Source organism: Thermobia domestica, chromosome 18, assembly GCF_964235325.1.
Source record: "Thermobia domestica chromosome 18, izTheDome1.hap1.1, whole genome shotgun sequence".
NCBI lineage: Eukaryota > Metazoa > Arthropoda > Insecta > Zygentoma > Lepismatidae > Thermobia > Thermobia domestica.
In genome coordinates, this window is record NC_137471.1 from 47,191,827 (window position 1) to 47,211,924 (window position 20,098).

Genomic DNA, 20,098 nt, shown 5'->3' on the forward strand with positions numbered 1-20,098 from the left:
ATAATAGTTGAGGTCATAATGAAAGAAAAATTGTTATATTTGAATAAACAGAGAAAGGATGTAAATATTGTATAATCTTTTTCAATACTTTTTTTTAAATTTTACTCGATATTTCTTCATAGTTTATTAAAATACTTACCAACATATCCTCACAAACCAACATGTTGATAATAAAGTAGTTTAGATTGATCGAGCTCCTGGGCCTTCAGAATTTCATGTCACCCCCCCCCCTTCCCCCCGTTACGAAATCCTGGCTAAACGAACTAATATATGTTCCAGTAAAATTGTTTAGAATGATCGAGCCCCTGGTGTGATGACCACAGTGTTTCATGTCACGGACCCCCCCCCCTTCACGAAATCCTGGCTACGTGCATGGACACACTCACTTTGAGACCGCTTACTTTCTACCTCAAAGTACATACAAGGTAAAGTAAATCTTTCTTAGAAAATTATTTTGATACCCAATTCTTGGTTAGCTAAACTCAAAAGCCAGATGATAAGATAGGAATACCATTTCATATCGTCTTTAACTTTAGCAAAGATAGAAATGGTAAAAGAAACCTTTAGGAGGAAGAAACTACTATTTTGAGGGACATAGAATAAAGAGTTGAGAAAAAGACTCATAAAACGCTTCGTGTGGAGCATTGTACCGTATGGATTAGAAACATATACATTACGCAAAAAATTATTAAAAAGCGACTGGGAGCTTTCGAAATGTGGGTGTGGGGAAGAATGGAAAGAAGTAGCTGAATCAACGGAAAACGAATGAGAAGGTGTCAGAAATGGTGTGTGAGAAAAGAACAATTTTAGATGTTACTAACAAGGAAAGGACATGAACGTGTCATCCGGACATCCGAATCAAACCTAGTCCATTCGATAAACTTAACAAAGATATGTTCATGCACAAAAAAAATTAGGTGCCATGGACAACGATGTAAATCCCTGGGGCCCATTAACCCTATTAGAAAATCGTAGACTCGCAGTGAAATAGCTATTGCATCAACACTGTTCATTGGAAAGTCTTGGTTTATAATTCATTCTCTTCAGCCTGAAACAAGCTATCCAGAGATGCTATGTATTGGGACCCATAATGTACTTGAACAGAAAAAATGGAAGAATGTCGGGAAAATTCCCTCCAGAAATCCATCCCATCAACTTTAGACCCCTCTGGAGTGGCCCCAGGTAAAAGCACACAATCCAAATATATCTTTACAATTACTACAGGTGTTAGGAAATGAGTGTATCAAGCTTTGTATTAATAGACGGAACAGATATGAGGGAAAAGCTTGTATAACAATACACATTTCCTCAGGGTTCTGCCATATCGTCCCATTTTCTTCATTCCACCATTTCATTCATTTCTCATCATAGTCGTTTCCTTTAGCCTACACGGCATAATCGTTGGACGTAAATCTGAAAGATTCTTATTAAAACCGGAAGTGGTAGAAATCTAATAGTACTTCCGGTTTCAATATTTATTAGAAAAATAACACGCCATAAAAATTAAACTTCCACTTCTTACTGCTACTTGGGTTTAAACATTTGAGGAAAACAATGTAAAATCATCGATAAATTATTTCTTTACTTGCTAAATACATTAAATACTTGCTAAGATACTCGTTCTTTGCACAGGGAGGATCATGTTTACGTAATATACTATATTTGAAGGTAAAGAAACAGGTGAAATGAATAAAAAAGGAAGAGCATCGCCTTTGGAGTTCTTCCTGTTAATATCCGTAAAATACATAAATACCGAAGAGCGACATCATTGGTGTTGCCTCTGTCAATATCAGTGAAATACACTAATAAATAACGAAACGTAACGCCTTTGGTGTTGCCCTGTCAGTTCTCGGACCAGCTGCTTATGCATTCTTGCCCTAACTCGGGTTTAAATGCCATCGAGACGGTCATCAATTTGCTTAGCGATCCCGAAAATATGGATTCGACGCTAATATCAGTCAATTTGAAAATGCTATTTTTCACGTTCCCCCAACCCCTTTGACAATGCATTCTAAAGTGGAACTTGAACATCGTTTGAAGTGCGACTTCGAAAACTATGGATTTCACATTATCGGTCATTTTGGACATGTTAAGTTTCATGCCCTCGAACCCTTCACGACGATGAAGGCTAAATTTAGACTTGAATGGCATCTAGAATGTTACCATTCATATAAGCGACCTCGAAAACTATGATTTGAAACTAGTATCTTGCATACTGGGTATTTACTATCAACTTTTATACATTTTGATCCCACCTGTAATTTTGCCCGTGGCGAAATTCAATTAAAGGGCTTCGTAGGGGATTAGATCTTGTGAGTATCTATCTGCGTGCCAGATTTGTTAGCTCTACGACCACTTCTTTCTATGCGAAAAGCTAATGAGTTTATTTTATTGTTAATTATTAAAAACAAGCCTGTAAGTAACATTTTGAACATGATGTTAATTCTTTAATTGATTTTAACAAAAATGATATCAATAGTTTATTCTCTGAAACTTCATATATGGGTGCGTGGGTGGAAACTTGAGATCTGATCTCTCTTCTGAAAAGGATCGTTACATGTTGAACAACAGCAGAAAGCGTTGTGGTACGTACATGTCTAGAAGTATGTTAACAACAGTTGTGAATACGTGGGTGTCACTTAAGATGAAATGCTGCTCATGAGTATTCCCATTTGTTATTATATTTTATAGTCATTTTTCATTCTTTTATTTAGTATCTTTAACAAGCTGAGCCTAACGTATTTCCAAAACCATGTGAGTTCACATAAAGCATCGACATCATTCTTTATGAACGCAGAGAGTTTGTACCTGACTTATTTTCAAAATCATTAGAGTTTATTTAAACTATCTACATTACAGTTTTATGTACACAAAGAACTTGAGTCTGATATTTGCAAAGCTATGAGAACAAATATAAAACATATGCATTATCCTTTTGAACATGGCCACGTTGAGCATAAATTATTTACAAAGGTATCCGATTTCATATAAAGCATCGACATTGTGGTTTATGAACATGACGAAGTTAAGTTTAACTTGTATTCAAACTCACCAGAGTTAATGTAAAGCATCATCATTACATTTTATGAACACATATGTTTTCTTATTTTCAAAGTCATCACAGTTACAAAAATCATTAAAGTTATCGTTTATGAACATGACAAAATTTAGTCTCATTTATTTTTGAGAGTCATAAGAATAAATATAAAAGTGTCGACATTATACTTTTTGAACCTAACAAAGCTGAATCGAACTTATTTTCAAAGTAATCATAGTTCACAATGCCCCCGGAAAGCAGAAAGGTTCTAAGCGCCATTCTCCTTGATTTACAACTAAGTACATATCCTGACTTCCCATTTCATATTTAATGTTGGCAGAAAGGAGACAAGTGGCAGGATACACTATGAAAGGTCTGCAGTGAAAACTGAATTCTACACAAGAATAAAATAATTGGAATTAATTAGAATTTCATTCATTTTTATGCTCTCCTGAGAAATTTGCAGTTTGGCGCTTAGCACCTTCGTTATGAATATGAAAATGATCCTATGGGACTGCGGTAGCTCAGTGGTAGAATGTTCACCCCTGGTACATTGGGTCCTTGGTTCGATCCCAGCTCGCGATAAATGAGCTTAGTGGTGGACAAACACCTGTGAGTTGATTTTCTCGGGGTCTCCCACTTTCTCTCACTTTTCATTCCACCATTTTATTCATTTCTCATCATCACGCCTCCTTTAGTATGATATAATCGTGTGACATAAAACGTAAAGACTTTATTTGATATCATTTCATGAAGATGACCATGGATATTTTTCAAAAGCATTGGAATAAATATAATGCATCGACATTTTCCGTATGGAAATAACAAAGTTGAGTCAGACATCACCAAAACCACCATAGTTCGCATATAGCAGCAATCTTATCCTTTATGAACCTTAGATGACCCTGGACAGTTTTTCAGAAATATCAGGATAAATAGAATGCATCAAAATTTTCCTTTATGAACAGGACAAAGTTGAACCTCACTTATTTTTAAAGCCATTAGAATTGTCTAAATCATGAACATTATGCTTTATGAATATAATAATTCATTTCTCAGTGAAAGAAATATTTATGATTCAAAAGAAACTGCTAACTATGATCGCTAATCTTACTATTTCTTTCTTCAACCAGATCGTGACCACCAATGAGAGCTCTGCAGGTACAGACACAACAGCAGACTCGGGGACCTTAAGTAAACTACGGCAGACGCTGTCCTCTAGCCTAATGACTGCTCAGGAGACAGGTAAGTGATTTACGCAGTCATATGGTTATTTACATCTTGACCATAACATACAATATTTTATTAGAAGCATTGTAATTGTTTTAAGACACAATTTCGTAGGTAGTTAACCTAGAAGATTTTTATGTCTTTGCTGTGAAGTTATTCGTTTTTACTGTATACTTTCTGCAATTCTACATGTTATTTCTTCAGTAAAATCTTTGTTTAGCAACTTCTCCTGCAGTTGCGGACTCCAAAGTATCTTTATCATTGCTCGTGTTTTTGAACATATCCCGAACTCGATTCCCGGTAGACTTACCTCGAAGAAAAAACCAGTAACGATCCGGATCCCACTTTAGGCAATGTCTCGTGTAGCCTCAATGCTGAAAAAGGTCATTAACGTCCAGTTGATTAATCAGTTACTAAACCCTCTTTACGAGCACCACCATGAATTGAGATATATGAGTTATGATGGGGGATAGTCTCCTTCGAGGAAGTTCAATTATTTTTACAAAGAACATTTATGGGATTGGTGATGCGTTTTATCTATTTTTGTTTTATGATATTGTATATTTAATATGTTCTGTCACTTCGTTAATTGTGGCTGAAATCTATCTGAATATGAATGGTAAAGTAAATATGATAACTTTGAGGTGTTCAGTTACCTGGAATTAATGGAATTTCAACGAAGTTATGTCTATATGCGGGCGTGAAACCGATCAAAGTTGTCATAGTAAAACAATTAAATACCACTGACACTGTATAGTCTTCTGAAGTTACACCACAAAACCCATATGAAGGTTACACATATGTTTACATGCTCTGGGAGCACCTGTGTTAACAAATTGGATGAGAGAGATTCGGAATAGCTCCGTAAAATGACCATATGGTAAATGAGAAAATTTAAAATAGATACACATTTGAATTCGAACATAGAACCGACTTGTTACAGGTGACAGCCCCCCCCCCCCCCCAAAAAAAACGATTAAATTTATATTTGGATCTGACTTAAGCTGTGAATTTTATAGAAGTCACCGATCTTTTCCAATGTAGTTTAATAATCATTCTATGATCATTGTTAATGAAGATTGAGAATTAATTACGTTGATGAAGTATAGTTTTTAATAGTTTACATTATTATATTTTAGTTGAAGCTATAAAACGCACAACACGAAACATGCACAACAGTAAACGAACACAACACGAAATATCTTTATGCATTTACAATAATTATCGTAAAAAGCAAACAAAAAAATCCAAGATTTCTTTACTTGAATTTAAGGAAACATAATAACAAATTAACAGAATAACGCAAATAAATTTAAATTATTGAGAATTTGTCCTCTTCTTTTGTACATTTTTTTTGACATTTATAAATTTCTGAAACAGCTTCCAATTTTGATAAGCTTCTTAATGTATACAGAACCAACAAAATTTCTCTCTTCATGATTATTTAAGATAATGATGAGCCCCTAACTAGCAGGTCTTAGGATACTTGTCAATTCATAAATACTTGAAATAATGATGAGATTTTTAGGTTACAGAGCTATAAAGCTTATCAAGTTCTAATTATTTGACATAATGATGTATTTATACGTATACAGGTGTGCAGAGCTTCTCGAATTACGACCGTTTTGGCGCGACGATCTACTTGTTCAAAGTTGCCGACCTTTTGCCGAGGAGGCAAGCGGTCAAAAATCGTAAAATAAAATGTCTTTGCCGACTCTTTGCCAACCGTCAGAGTCGGCAAAACAGTCGGAAAGGCCTCTTTCCGACCCTCTGTCGTCTCCTTATGCCGGCTTCTTTTCGACGGCTGCGCCGGCGCATTTACTGCGCCTTTACGGCTGTTTGCCGACTGCTCGGCAAGATGACTTTCCGACGGCGGCGCCAGCGCATTTAATGCTCATTTCCGGCTGTTTGCCGACTGCTCGGCAAGGCAACTATTCGTCGCGGCCGAAAATCGCGCTGAAAGACACCGGCGTCTGGCGCCGGCAATCCGACCGCGGCATCTGGTCGGCATGGACAAATTGTCCGACTGTAGGCGGGAGAATCCTGATGGGGAAGATTTTCAATTTATAATTGTTTGAAATAATGATACGCTTTTTCCGTACATAGACCAATAAAACTTCTCACTTCATGATTCTTTGAGAGAGTAATCAGCTTTTGATGAGTAAAGACTACTAGGTTTGTCGGTGTATGGTTATTATGATAAATTATAATAATAAGCTTTTTAGGTGCAGACTTCTAAAACTTATTAATTTATAATCATTTGAGATAATGGTGAATTGATACTATTATTATTATTATTATTATTATTATTATTATTATTATTATTATTATTATTATTATTATTATTATTATTATTATTATTATTATTATTATTATTATTAAGTATTCTGCCTTGTGTCAGGCCGTGAGACTAATGAGCTTTCTCTTTCAATTATAGATTTGGACGTGGAAATTTTTCTTCCATGTTTGTCTACCTTCAGCTTCTTCTTTTAACTCCCAATATTTTCTTCTGTTTAGCTAATCATCGATCACTTGTGTTCTTCTTCCAATTCCTCGCTTTCCTTCCATCTTTCCTTCTATGCAGTATGAAGAAGACAATTTCTTCGTAAGATGTGGCCAATCCAATTGGCTTTTCTACGAAGAATGTTGGCCAGAAGTGTCCTCTTCTTTCCTATCCGTTTTAAACCGTCTTCGTTTGTTACTCTTTCTGTCCATTTTAACTTCTCCATCTTCCTTCAACACCACATTTCGATAGTCTCTAAATATTTCTTCCTTAACTTGCGTAATGTTCAAGTCTCTGAGCCATACAGTCCAATGCTCCACTTATAGGACCTGACCAACTTTTCCCTTAGTCCAATATTAAGCCTCCTAGTTAAGAGTGATCTTTTCTTTTTGAATACTTCTTTAGGTATGACTAATCTTGACCTGATCTCTCTAGTGCATAATGCATCTCTCGTCAAAATACTTTCTAAATACTTGAAATGATCAACCTCTTCAAGTTCTCGTTGTTCCACTTTGACCCGTAAGGACATTTCCAGGGAATATTTTCCTGAATTTTGATCTTTCGATGTTGATTTTCATTCCAAATATTTTCTTAGTGTCTTATAGTTTATACGTATACACGTTTGCAAAGTTTTATCGATTTAAAATTATTTAAGATAATGATAGTGTATATAGATTTCAATATATAATTATTTGAAATAAAGGATAAGATTTTCTTTAAGTATACAAACCAACAAAAGTTCTCATTTTATGATTGCTTGAGATACTGATGAGCGTTTTACTTGTACATACCTACAGAACTTCTCAGTTCATGATTATTTGAGATAATTATGAGCTTTTAATGTGTACAAATCTACGATGATTGGTAGTTTATGATTATTGAAAATGATGTCGAGCTTTCACCTACAGATTTATAAAATTTATCAATTTATGGATATTTTAGATGATGATTTCTTTTACGTGTCGTATAGACTACTCTTTTCACACGAACTACCCCAAGTACAGTATATTCTATAAGAGCAGTTTTTCAACGAAAAAGTGAAAAAAAAATTTAAAGCCACCACTGATGGGTAGTTTGAATGTGATCAAAATTACGAGTTGAAATTCCATGACTTTATAGTCGCATACAATGAAACGATAATACGCTTCATGGCCTTCCTATGGCTTCCACTCGAAGCTTAAGGATTTTCTTTACAATACGTATTCTTCTTTTTTTTCACTTTTCTCAAGATGGTGGGGGGATGTGATGTAGTTTACTTACTCCCATCTTAAGATTGGTGCTGATCCATATTGACGACTACTATAAACATAAAAGAAAAATCCAATGCAGTAGCCTGTATAGTTATTTAGCCTTTTTGCGGAGACTTAGAAAAAAAAGAATCCTTACGTAGCTACAATGGGGGAGGGAGTAACTTGAAAATCGTAAACATTCCGCCTCGCGCGAAACGAAAGAAGGAAATGAAAAAAATACTCAGCGATAAATCTCGGAAAGTAAGTTCATAAATACATGGTGTCAAGCGCCATCTGAAGTCGATAGACTCAACCAACACAACTTTCTTGTACGGTTGGGCAGTAGCTCCGAAGCTAAACAAACGAATAAGTGTAGCCATATCACAAAAGAACATTCACTCTAAAGTCAAATTTGTACTGTGGTACCAGTTACCTCGGAATTAATCTAACTGTAAGTTTAGGAGAGAAAACGAAATCGATACATTTCTCAAACTTGCGAACAAGTGTCCGAATAATAAACATAACATCGTTTCTGTGTGAGAATATTCAATTGTGTTTATATTTGCTTGAGGTTCAACGAAGAGATCTTTTAGTTGCCTCAATTTTTAATTTTTGTCCCCTTTTATTATGCGAAACCAGAGGCTAATGCACTTTTCTTCAATAAGGCAACCAACAATATTTTGATGTTGTGCAGGTTGCATAGAAGCTAGGGAATACAAATCATTTTTAACTACAGGGTGGCCCATAATTACGTATATGAAGTTTAACTGATTGTAGTATTTGTAATTCTGGACAAAAGATTTCGATATGGCATCATTGTGTAGCCTAGGAATAGGGATAACGGTCGCTGGACTTTGAACCCTTAGCGTGCCATACCAGTGCGAGACTGACTGAACGAAACCTTCCCGAGCAACTGAATCGGTCGACGTGGGTATGTGGAGTGGCCAGCTCGATCTCCCGATTTTGACCACCACCTGACTTTTTCTTATGAAGTGTTTTAAAGGACAAAATGTATCAACATCAGATACGTTATTTGGCCGTAGTACAGGAAGCTATCACAGAAGAGTTGCAAAGGACTTCAGTACGGATCTGTCAAGCTCCTTGTGACAACATTACTCTTGGCATGTATCGATTTGGATAGTGCAGGACAGAGATTCAAATTCTTGTAAGGAAAAGTATGAGAGTAAAGTGTTTATATTCAATGCTGTGTTCAAGTTATGTTGCTAGTTTCGTTACCACAGTATTTGAAACAACATATACATAATTATGGGCAACTGTACAGTACATAATATGTTAAAGTCAGTCTTATGAGTGACGATGTTGAAAGATTGTCCTTATTAACGAAGTCTGCTGACGTAATCGCTCTAGTGATTCCAAGAAATAGATTTTTAAAATATATCAGGGCGGACATAGTAATATTATAATTGTATATACAAGGGCTATTAGCGTCATCTTAGTAAATGAAAACAGTTCGAAGACAAGGCGAGCACAGTTAGTGAACTGAACTCACTATCTCCTAACGTGCAAAGCTAAAGAACTCAACTTCTGACGTCAGGGCAACCCTGTATCTGACCAAGCCATTAAATATAGCGATCTCTATTTCTTCGACAATGCTCTACTTTCCCACCAAATGTCACTCAGGTCCTGCCAGTAATTATCGAGAAATAAAGTACTACATACGAGACACAAATACAAGACGTTCGCGATCGAGCTCAATTATCATATAGAGCTCTCTTTATTCTCTGGGCAATAATGGGCTACATGCAGGGGCGAATCCAGGACGGACTTCTGGAGCGGACGGTGGGTTGCAATGCTACTACTTAGAACTACTTTTAAGAGCTCCAAACTGTGGGATGGATTTTATTTATATATAAAATAAGAAAGTTGTGTTATTCCCCCCGATAGCCCCCCTGGATCCGTCCCTGGCTACATGTCTGCTGAATTTGGTTCTTGATATAAATACTCTGAGTAATGTTAAGTTCGTGTAAAAATAATTTATATAGTTTTACTAATATGAGCTGAAATATAAAACACCAAATTATTTCGAACTGTTTCTGTTTCTTTTGTGTACCAAACAATGACTCATTCTTTATGATATAGAAGTATCGTCCAGCGGTTGTGTTGTTAGAAGTGTTTTAGTTTAAAAGAAATATGAAAAATAAAGTCTGGTAAAAACAGTAAAGACTTAAATTTATAAATGAATCTATTTTAGTAATTGAAGCAATCATTATTTACTCTAAGTATATGAGATTTCAACTTCTCCAATAGTTGTTTTAGGTTTAACCAAAAAACTTTTAACCTCTGGTGAATATATCTCTTTGCCACCAGTTTAACAAAATACTCTAAGACTTATATAATCTCTCATACCTCGAGTACGTGATGTTTTAAGCTCACCAACATTTCTTTCAGTTTAACTCAAAAACACATATTCACAAGAATATTTTATTTTTTATCCTAAAAGAGAAAAATGTAACCTTTCTACATTTGGGACGTGAATAGCCACAGCTAAAATCATTGTTACCCAAAACCGGATTAGGTTTGATGAGGTCCTAAGCACTTGCGCAAATCCGGGGGAATGAGGGTGACATATTCCCTCCAATCTTGGTACTGGGCGGACTGCCCCCCCAATAATTTGATATGAAATATGTTTTTTTGGGAAGATTGTGATTTGTGTCAGATTGCCACAAAGGAAAGTGAGATAAAATTGATGTTCTCCCAGAATAAGCCTCAAATCTGCCCGCCTCCCAATGTTGAAGACAACTCTGCTCCTCTGATCCTTCACAGCATTGTTTTTTAACTTCATAAATATTTTAAACATTATATATATATTACTTACCCGTCCTCCCCAATGTTGAAGACTTAAAGAAGAAGATTTGCGCCGCTGGTCCTAAGGTATTGAACGTAATCGAGTCTTTCATATGAGCCGTCGTTTGTCAACCGACGTTTTAGGGAGCAACCTAGCATTAGGGGCCCCAAGAAGCCACACACTGAGAAAACTGCATTCTCTGGACAGTGGTATATTGTACAAATATACAGAATTTCTCTTGCCTGTTACAGAAATCAGTATGGAGCATACGTTATCCATTTGCTACATAGGCACTGCACTTAGATGTTACATCATGCCGTTGCAGGATGTCTGACATCTAACACTTTTTCGTAGACCCTATATCGCATGCATATACTTATGTTACATTCCTCAACTATATGTAATATACGTCCATTTGTATTTGAGATCCTGACCGCCTACATTGTTTCATACGGAAAGTACATATAGATCGAACACTTATTCGGAAAGTATTATAAAACATGCGTTTTCAGTTATATGCCTGCTGTAAGTTAAGTCCAAAAACCACAGAAATTACGAGTGTAACCTACCTTTTTATGTACGCCACCTACATTTTTTTCTCAGTGCGGTTGCTGTATGTTGATTTAATTGTATTTATTTTTATCTTATTTTTGAAAATGTACATCCAGTATTTTCTTTAAAATTTGGGGCCCCAAAGAACGAATGGGGCCGTAAGCTGTAGCTTGTTTAGTTTATACGTAAATCCGGCACTGCTGTTAAACATGAATATGTTCAACGTATTGACTTCATTAACGAACCCGATCGAGGCAATCACTCTGTATTATCTATTGTAGAGAACAGAATTCCGAAATTCGCTTTCGTACAAGCGGAATGGAAATCAAAAGGCTGAAATTAATAGTCGTTGTACGTAGTCCATAAAGATATCTATCAGACGATATCTAGAACGTTTTAATTCCGTTGTGTTAAATCTCCTTTACCTTTCCTGATGAGTTAAAAGCTTCAGCCGCTCAGCTCAGTTATACTAGGTATAACACCACTGAGCAGAAGGAAAAATATAACAAAAACTCTTGACAAGGAGACACGAGAGATTTTTTTAAAATACAAATCTTTCCTGGAAAGTGAGGAAAGACAGCTTTGTCGTTGACATATACATGTAGAGAAAAAGAAGAAAGGCTGGTTTTAGCATGATAGTATAAAAAAAAGGGAGCTTTTTCCTTTTTTGAAAAAGGAAAAGCAGCAGAAGCAATTCTACCAAGTATATTTGTCCTGTCTACAAAATAAAATTATGCAAATCTTTTTTGGCAGTCGTTCAGAGAAATATATGGATATAGCGAACAAGCATGGAAGATGGAACATTCCAAAATCCTCGCACGGTATCGTCATGATTTGTACTCGACTTGTCATATAAGATATGTTTTGAGATTATGTAACTCTTAAACAAATTACGAATTACTGTCTATCATATCTTTTTCAGTTCCAAAAAAAAATATACCTTTTGTTTCCTCAAATAAATAATATTTATTTTGAAATGTTAGTTTTGTATCACATTAGAAACTACGGCAGAACTTCACAACTAGTAAAGCATAGGAATCTACCTAACTATAACTAATATATTTATCCGGGTTCAATAGACAGATAATGGGAGAGATAGCACTTACTTCTTGTAGGATACTCTTTACTTTGAGCAAGCCAGTGATACCCTGTCACTGTTAGTATTATTCACAGGTTATCACTGATTCTTTGCTGTTCCTTATTCACATAGACATTTTCTCACTAATGTAGTCGCTGTTCCTAATTCACAGTATTACGGAGCTAGCGTTAGGGAGTGAAGGCGGGTTAGAGCTCCGCAGGGCACGTTGTTTTCTGTCTTTTGTTCTTGGGAACTGTAACTGTAACGGTGGGAACAGGTTCAGATAAATCGGTTATGGTCACTGTCTTGCCTAAAGTAAAGAGTTGCCGGAAACTAGCAGTAATACAGTTTAGTTTTTCATTGTGAATCGAATGTGAAAACTGAAATTTGATTTTTTTTTAACGGTTCAACAATAGAAGTGCACTGCTGTCATCTGCATGACAATTCTTCCAATTAAGAACTCCTTTGTGGTTAAGAGATTAGCATACGCGCCTTTGGCGTGGGAGGCCCGGGTTCGATTCCTGGTAGGAGTTCATGTTGTTCTAATCAGTAGGTCCACGTCTTATATAGCCTCACTGTTGATCAGGACGGTAAACTCAAAATCAATTCAATTCTTCTTATTGGGATTTACCAATGGCATAACATTGTCTTTCAATTAATATTGAAACCGGAAATGGTAGTAGATTTCTACCACTTCCGGTTTTTGCAGAGGGAATAGAGTGGAGATGAAATACAAGTATAAAGATCTATCAATGAGCATGATTTTTATTACTTCCTGGGCTATAGAGGCTAGAAAAAGAAAAATACTATTTTTTATTTTTCATAGTAGCGTGTTAGATAAATATACGTATTTTCAATTGTTTAATTTGAAATAAAACAGGATAATCCTACTTCATTATATATTTACAACACAAAAGTTAGAAGTTCTCAACTGTACTGAACATGTATGCATCTTATTCTGAAGTGTTTGTGGTGTTGGAATGTGATCAATCGACATTTTTCAGGCTTTCAAAGAGTACAGGGTTTAGGTAGAATAGTAGCGCAAATTAGAAATTTGCGCTCTCTCTCTCTCTGTTTTTTTTTATTTTTTTTTTTTTTATTTTTTTATTTATTTTTTTTAAACGATGTCACATCATAGTTTCCCACAAAAGATCACAAAATTGCGTTCCAAACGAAATATTGCATTGCAAAATGCGATGCATCTGTAATCATAATTTATTAAAGAAAAGAGATACTTTTACGCCAGAAACAGCATATCATAGCCTCATAGTCTTTTCTCAATGAGAAAAAAGTCATTTTTTGATATCACATATAATTGTGATAATTCTACCCTCGATAATACGATGTTTTCCTTTAGGTTCCTCTTTGGTTCCCACTAACGCATACTAAAGAACTATAGAACAAAGACTATATTACTTGAGACTGGCTGAAAAATTGACGACAAAGAAACAATGTGCACTTTGACATTTTATAACAAAATGAAAATAAAGCGCCTCAATGGTCTATCGAAATACAAGATCCTTTTTGGAACGAAAACAAGTAACTTTAGCAATACCTTTCCTTTCTATTCTCTAATGTTTGAAGCTCTGGTAAGTAATTAATTAATAAATGACACATCTACGTACATAATTATTTCATAGTATTGACTCAAAAGTGTCCTTTTGCTGCTTTGTCTTGTTTTCCATTGAAATGGAAAAAGAAAGGTAGTATTCGGTTTTCACTCTGTAGATTTGGTGTTCCCAATGAAATAATCCTGACAAGGAACGGAGATGAACATGTCATTTGGTCAACCGAATCAAACCTTGTCCATACGATAAACATAACAAAGATACGTACATGCACAAAATATTAGGTGCCATGGACAACGGAGTAAGTCCCTGGGACCCATTAACCCTGTTAGTATAAAGAAAATCATAGACTCACAGAGAAATAGTTATTGCATCAACACTATTCATTGGAAAGTCATGGTTTATAATTCATTCTCTTCAGTTTGAAACAAGCTTTTCAGAAGGGTTATGTATTGGAAGTCATAACGTACTTGAATAGGAAAAATTGGGATAATGTCGGGAAAATTCCCTCACATCAAATTTGGATCACTCTGGAGTGGCCCCGAGTAAAAGCACACAATCAAAATGTATCTCTAAAATTACTACAGGGGTTAGGAAATGTGTATACCAAGTTTTGTATTGATAGACGGAATAGATATAAGGGGAAAATGTATATTGATTATACCAGCTTTTACCTCATATCTGTTCCATCTATCAATACAAAACTTGGTACAGTCATTTTCTAATCTCCATAGTATTTTTAGAGATACATGTGGATCGTGTGCCTTTACTCGGGATCACTCCAGAGGGGTTCAAAGTTGATGGGACGGATTTCTGGAGGGAATTTTCCCGACATTCTTCCAATTTTCCTTGTTTAAGTACATTATGAGCTCCAATACATAGCACCTCTGGAAAGGTTGTTTCATGCTGAAGAGAATGAACTATAAAGCAAGACTGTCCAATGAACAGAGTTGATGCAATAGCTATTTCACTGCGAGTTTACGATTTTCCTTATAATAACAGGGTAAAGCCCCCAGGGACTTACTCCGTTGTGCATGGCATCTAATTTTTTGTGCATGAACATATCTTTGTTATGTTTATCGAATGGACTAGGTTTGATTCGGATGTCCGGATTACATGTACACTCATGTCCAAAATTATTGTCACATATCTATAACTGTCTTCTTGCAAGAATATAATTTGATAATGATTTTACAGGGTACTTTTAAGACTGATACTATGTGTATAATCGGGAAATGTATATTCGTGGTAAATTTCATAGGAAAAGAATTATAAATACGAAAATTACAATGAGTAAAACAAAATGTTGCTAAATGGACAAGAAAATTTTATTTTCGTTTTATTGTTCTTATGTACTGCTCTTTTGACATGAAATTGCCACATACATGTCTTTGCCGATTATACACATACTAACACTATGAGAAATACCAGGCGAATTCGTTATCAAATTATATTCCTAGAACAATATTTTTATAGATATCCGACAATAATTTTGGACATGAGTGTACATGTCATTTCCTTGAGAGTACGGCCCTGGTCTGGGAGGGTAGTCAAGAGAGGGGTGAACGATGTCATTGGCGATGCCCGCCCGCCATCTAGTGTCGTCACTGGTTAGATCAAAAGGGGTATTTTTCAAAATAGCGCTTATCTTTACACGGCAATGGCTCTCTTGCACTAACCATTCATAAAAACCCTCTTAACAAGAACCTACAAAATAAAGTAATTGCACGTTTATCGTTTAACAATACACAAAAGTACGAGAGAAATTTTTCACATGGGCAATGAGCAAATGTTGAAGTCTAACTGAGCGCAGCAAAATCCTCGCCTCTATAGATTTTATCCAGAAACACCGTTCCACCTCAACTCACTTTCTCTTTCATTCCCGAACTTGTAATCAAGGCGTGCTGTGTGACGTCAGTCACAAATATGGCACATCCACGTATCGAACATAAGAAAAGCATACAACGGTATGTTGTATATTTTTACTTATAACAATTATTAACTTGTAATTTTGGGCTATAACTAACTAACTAACTAACTCTATGGCCTATGGAACCCGTAGGTTCAATGCCGCGTTCACAAAAGCTCTCCACTGACTTCTATCCTTAGCTAACTGCATCCAGTTTCTACTTTGTATTCCAATCTCTGCGAGATCCATCTTTATATTGTCCTCCCATCTGCGCCTAGGTCTTCCTAATGGTCGTTTTCCGATTGGTCTTCCAGTCAAGACTTTGAAAGCGTTTCTACTTTCTTCCATTCTAGCTACATGACCCGCCCACCTAAGCCTCCTAGACTTGACGACCCTAACAATGTTGGGTAAACCGTATAAATTATGTAGTTCCTCGTTATGAAGTTTCCGCCATTCCCCATTCCCGTTCCTCTTGGGTCCGAATATTCGTCTCAGGATCTTGTTCTCAAATACTTTCAGTCTATGTTCTTCCCTCAGAGTAAGTGACCATGTTTCGCAGCCATACAAAACAACAGGCATGATTATCGTTTTATATATTTTAAGCTTCAAGTTTTGGGCTATAATGTGTTTTAAATATTTTAAATATATACTAGGCAGGTTCTGCTAATAGAAGAAGAGAAATAAAAAAAGAAATAAAATAGTTATGATGTTAATATATATGAAAATATTATTCAAATGTTTTTTATGTAATCTAAATCTCGATGTCGTCGTCATGACAACAAAAATAAATAGAATTGTTGTGACAGTTAAGTAGACATCTTAAAAATTTGATAATAAGTAAGTAGTATACCTCTCCATCACATTTATTAAACTAAGTGAATAAAAGGTAATTGATGTGTTTTAATGGCTCAAAATTAAGGTGATTAAGAACCAGTATCGTTATAAGCAGAGGCAGATCCTTGCCGGGGCTGGAGGTGCCTAGGCCTCCAAGTTTTTGAGTGGCAAAACTAATTTAAGCTATTAGTTTATATATTTTTGGAAGTTTATATTAAGCTCATATTATACCTATTATAGTCTGGCATCTGGTTGACCCTCCAGTTTTTACCTTCTAGATTCGCCACTGAAAAATGGGATAATTGCAAGAAACATAAACAGACAAAATAAAGAAACCGGTAGGAGATCGAAAGAAAGCTTATAAGGTTTTCCTATTTATATGCGATAAGGCGATTTAAAGAAAAAAAATGAGCTACTTTAGAAGGCACGTAGCTTCTAAATATCAGAGGCTATGTGCCTTCTAAATCTTAATTATTGCTTATTTTGGTATTTGGAACACTAAACAGGAATGTAGACATACATACAGCTAAAACGGGAAATATTTAACGTAACTCAAAGGTCCTCAGTTTGCCCATTTATATCAACAAGGCTACTGTTATATCAAAATCCATTTTACATACTGCATCAAGATATTACCTTTTATTGTAATACGAAACAAGTTAAATAAGTACATTCTTTTAAATATTGTATATACATATAGATTTCACGAGATGGATCCTTAGTTATGTACTATTTATTTTTTCTTTGCTATGACAACTAAACTCACATCGTCGAATCACTATTATAACAAAATATATTCGCATAACAACAAAAAAGAAATTACATCTATTTCTCTTTTCATATTCTTCTTCTTCCTTTTTTGAAAAGCTTGTGCATATTTTAAAAGTACATTTTGCCCACAAATACAAATAAAGATATAATAAAAATGTTGGAATACAAGTATCGTTGTAAATACAAGTACTGCTTTAAATATTGAAAAATCAGCATTTTAGTGAAACTTCAAAGCGTTTTCGGCAAATCAAGTTGTTCTAACTGTTATTTTTTTGTGTAAACTTAGTTTCACCAAGGTCACTTTTCCCGCACTTACCATCAGTAAATTACTATTTTTTTAAAAAAAAAAACATTTTGGTCTAACCTGGTATATTGTTATCAAATTTTAGCACAAACTTGATGGTTATTGAATTAAAACTCTACCACTTAATTATACAGATTTCTCGATTTTCTTCGATTTCTCAACACTGTGATTTTCAGACTTATCCACTTCTTAAATGTAACGATTCAATGATTACTATACATATTGAAATAACGTTACAATTTCCCAAAACAGGAAAGAGAATGAAATTTCTGTGGTTACTTTTTATTCTTTACAGTTTGTTAACCTGTAAAATTGATATTTTAGATACGATAGTCTTGTTCTGGAAGGCGGGGTGATTTGCTTCTATAACTGACAACGAAGCACACATGCTTGAATTTTTTTTTGGGGGGGTTGCTGTGGCTCAGTGGTAGAGAGTTCACCTCTGATGCATGGGATCCCTGGTTCGATCCCCGCTCGCACCAAGTGACTTTGTGGTGGACAAACACCATGTGCGTGGGTTTTCTCGGGGTTCTCCCGTTTCCTCCCAATTTATTCTTTTTATTCATTTCTCATCATCACCATCTCCTTTATCCTAGCCGACATAATCATGGGACGTAAACTAAATAATTTTATTTCATTTGTATTATCTTTTCCCCTGCTCAAAGTTATGCAGAAATCGATGCCACATCTGCATGTGGGTGTAAAAATGAAATCAGATGACACTATAAGCTTGTTCCCAGGATAGAAATTGAAATTGGTTGTTATATATATATAATTTATTCATATATTTCCTCTTTTAATTTAATTTCGTTCTTTATGTTTCAAGGGGGTGTTTCATTAAGCAATCACCACACCATAGTATTTATTATTAAAATACTTTAATTATGACTTTTGGGACAAATGTTTGATTGTTTGAACGATCAGCAAATAAAGTATGCATTTCGTCACGAGGTATTCTGAATTCCAATTCTAGAAAATCAATATTTCAATCAAAGAAAATAACGTGACACTGCTCTACATTTTTCGTGTTGAAATAAAGTAAAACGAACTCATATCATCAATAAACACATATTTCTCTCTCGGGGAGTTTCTTCCTATAATATGAGAGTTGATGGCTGAGAAGTCTATAGACGAAAACATATCAAAAGGAAATCTTAATTGTCCTGATCTGAGTTATTTCAGAAGTGAAAGTCAAAAGAAACTGAGGAAGAAGTGATGAGTTTGATAAATGAGTTTGAGTTTGAGTTTGAGTGGTGAGAAGAGTCGCTTGCTTGTCCATTGCATGTGGGTTTTGGGATTGGGTGATTAATGAAGTGGGGAAAGGCGTGCCTGGAAAATGCTCTCATGATTGCGCTGCCAGCAAGCAAACCACCAAGGCCAGCCAACGCTGACTGAAAATTAAAACCCATCTTTAATCTGGAAGGCCTGTGAAAACAACCACAGATTCAATCATCTGTGAGAGATATAGACTCTCCCCCACTCTCTACTCTCACGTTTTCTCTGCCTTTACACACACACAAACATGCACACTGTCTTTTACAGACACAGATACGAAGAGACATGCGTATATACACATTCAAACAAACACATATGTACCGAGCCTCATTGTTCTAATGGCTGAAAGATTTTTAAAATTTACTTCCTTTGTTCTCCCTTTTGTAAACGTAAACTTCAAATAATATCTCTTGCAAATGAATTCTTTTATGCTTCTTAATACGGTTATCTTTCCTAGTTCCATATTAACTGCACCATTTTGTACAGTAAGGATACAAGAAACTGTAGGTACACAGTTTCTACTGTAAATTCAGTCGAAGAATATAAGAAATTAAATTGTGATATTGTATGTTTTAATTAACAATTCTTAAGAGTGAAAAGTACAAAATGAGTTACGATTAGCTTAATAGCTTTTATTTGGATACTATGTGACGGATATATCCTTTATATCACCTTTACGTTTAGCTTTCCTGACCATAGTTCACTTTCTTTTAAACCAAATAGTTCCTATTGCTTCAAAATCCTTGGAGAACACCAATTCAGAGAGAAGAGAGTGTCAATAGGGAAGTTCGTCACAAGGGTATAAAACTTAACACTTATTACATATTGTATCATGTATACATACATTATATATACACAGGGCGCAAAATTTCAAAGTAAGATGCACTCGCCAATGCAAACATGATGCTCGCCAGTATCTCTCACGTACAAATTATGAGAGGTCTTCTCTCCTCCCTCTGACGGCCTTTGGTTTGACAAAGAAAGAGATTACATCAGGGCATA

General features: G+C 35.4%; 1 protein-coding gene across 3 annotated transcripts in view; it reads left to right on the forward strand.

Annotated features, from left to right (window-relative positions):
- Nucleotides 1-20,098, forward strand: part of LOC145676131 (uncharacterized) — a 997,262-nt gene that overhangs the window by 390,836 nt on the left and 586,328 nt on the right. For all 3 annotated transcript variants that reach the window (XR_014129303.1, XM_081747034.1, XM_081747035.1), the window contains exon 3: nt 4,171-4,282. Coding sequence is in view for 2 of the 3 variants with exons in the window: in XM_081747034.1 (XP_081603160.1) it covers nt 4,171-4,282 (112 nt within the window). In the remaining variant the exon portion in view is untranslated. The remainder of the gene's footprint in view (nt 1-4,170; nt 4,283-20,098) is intronic.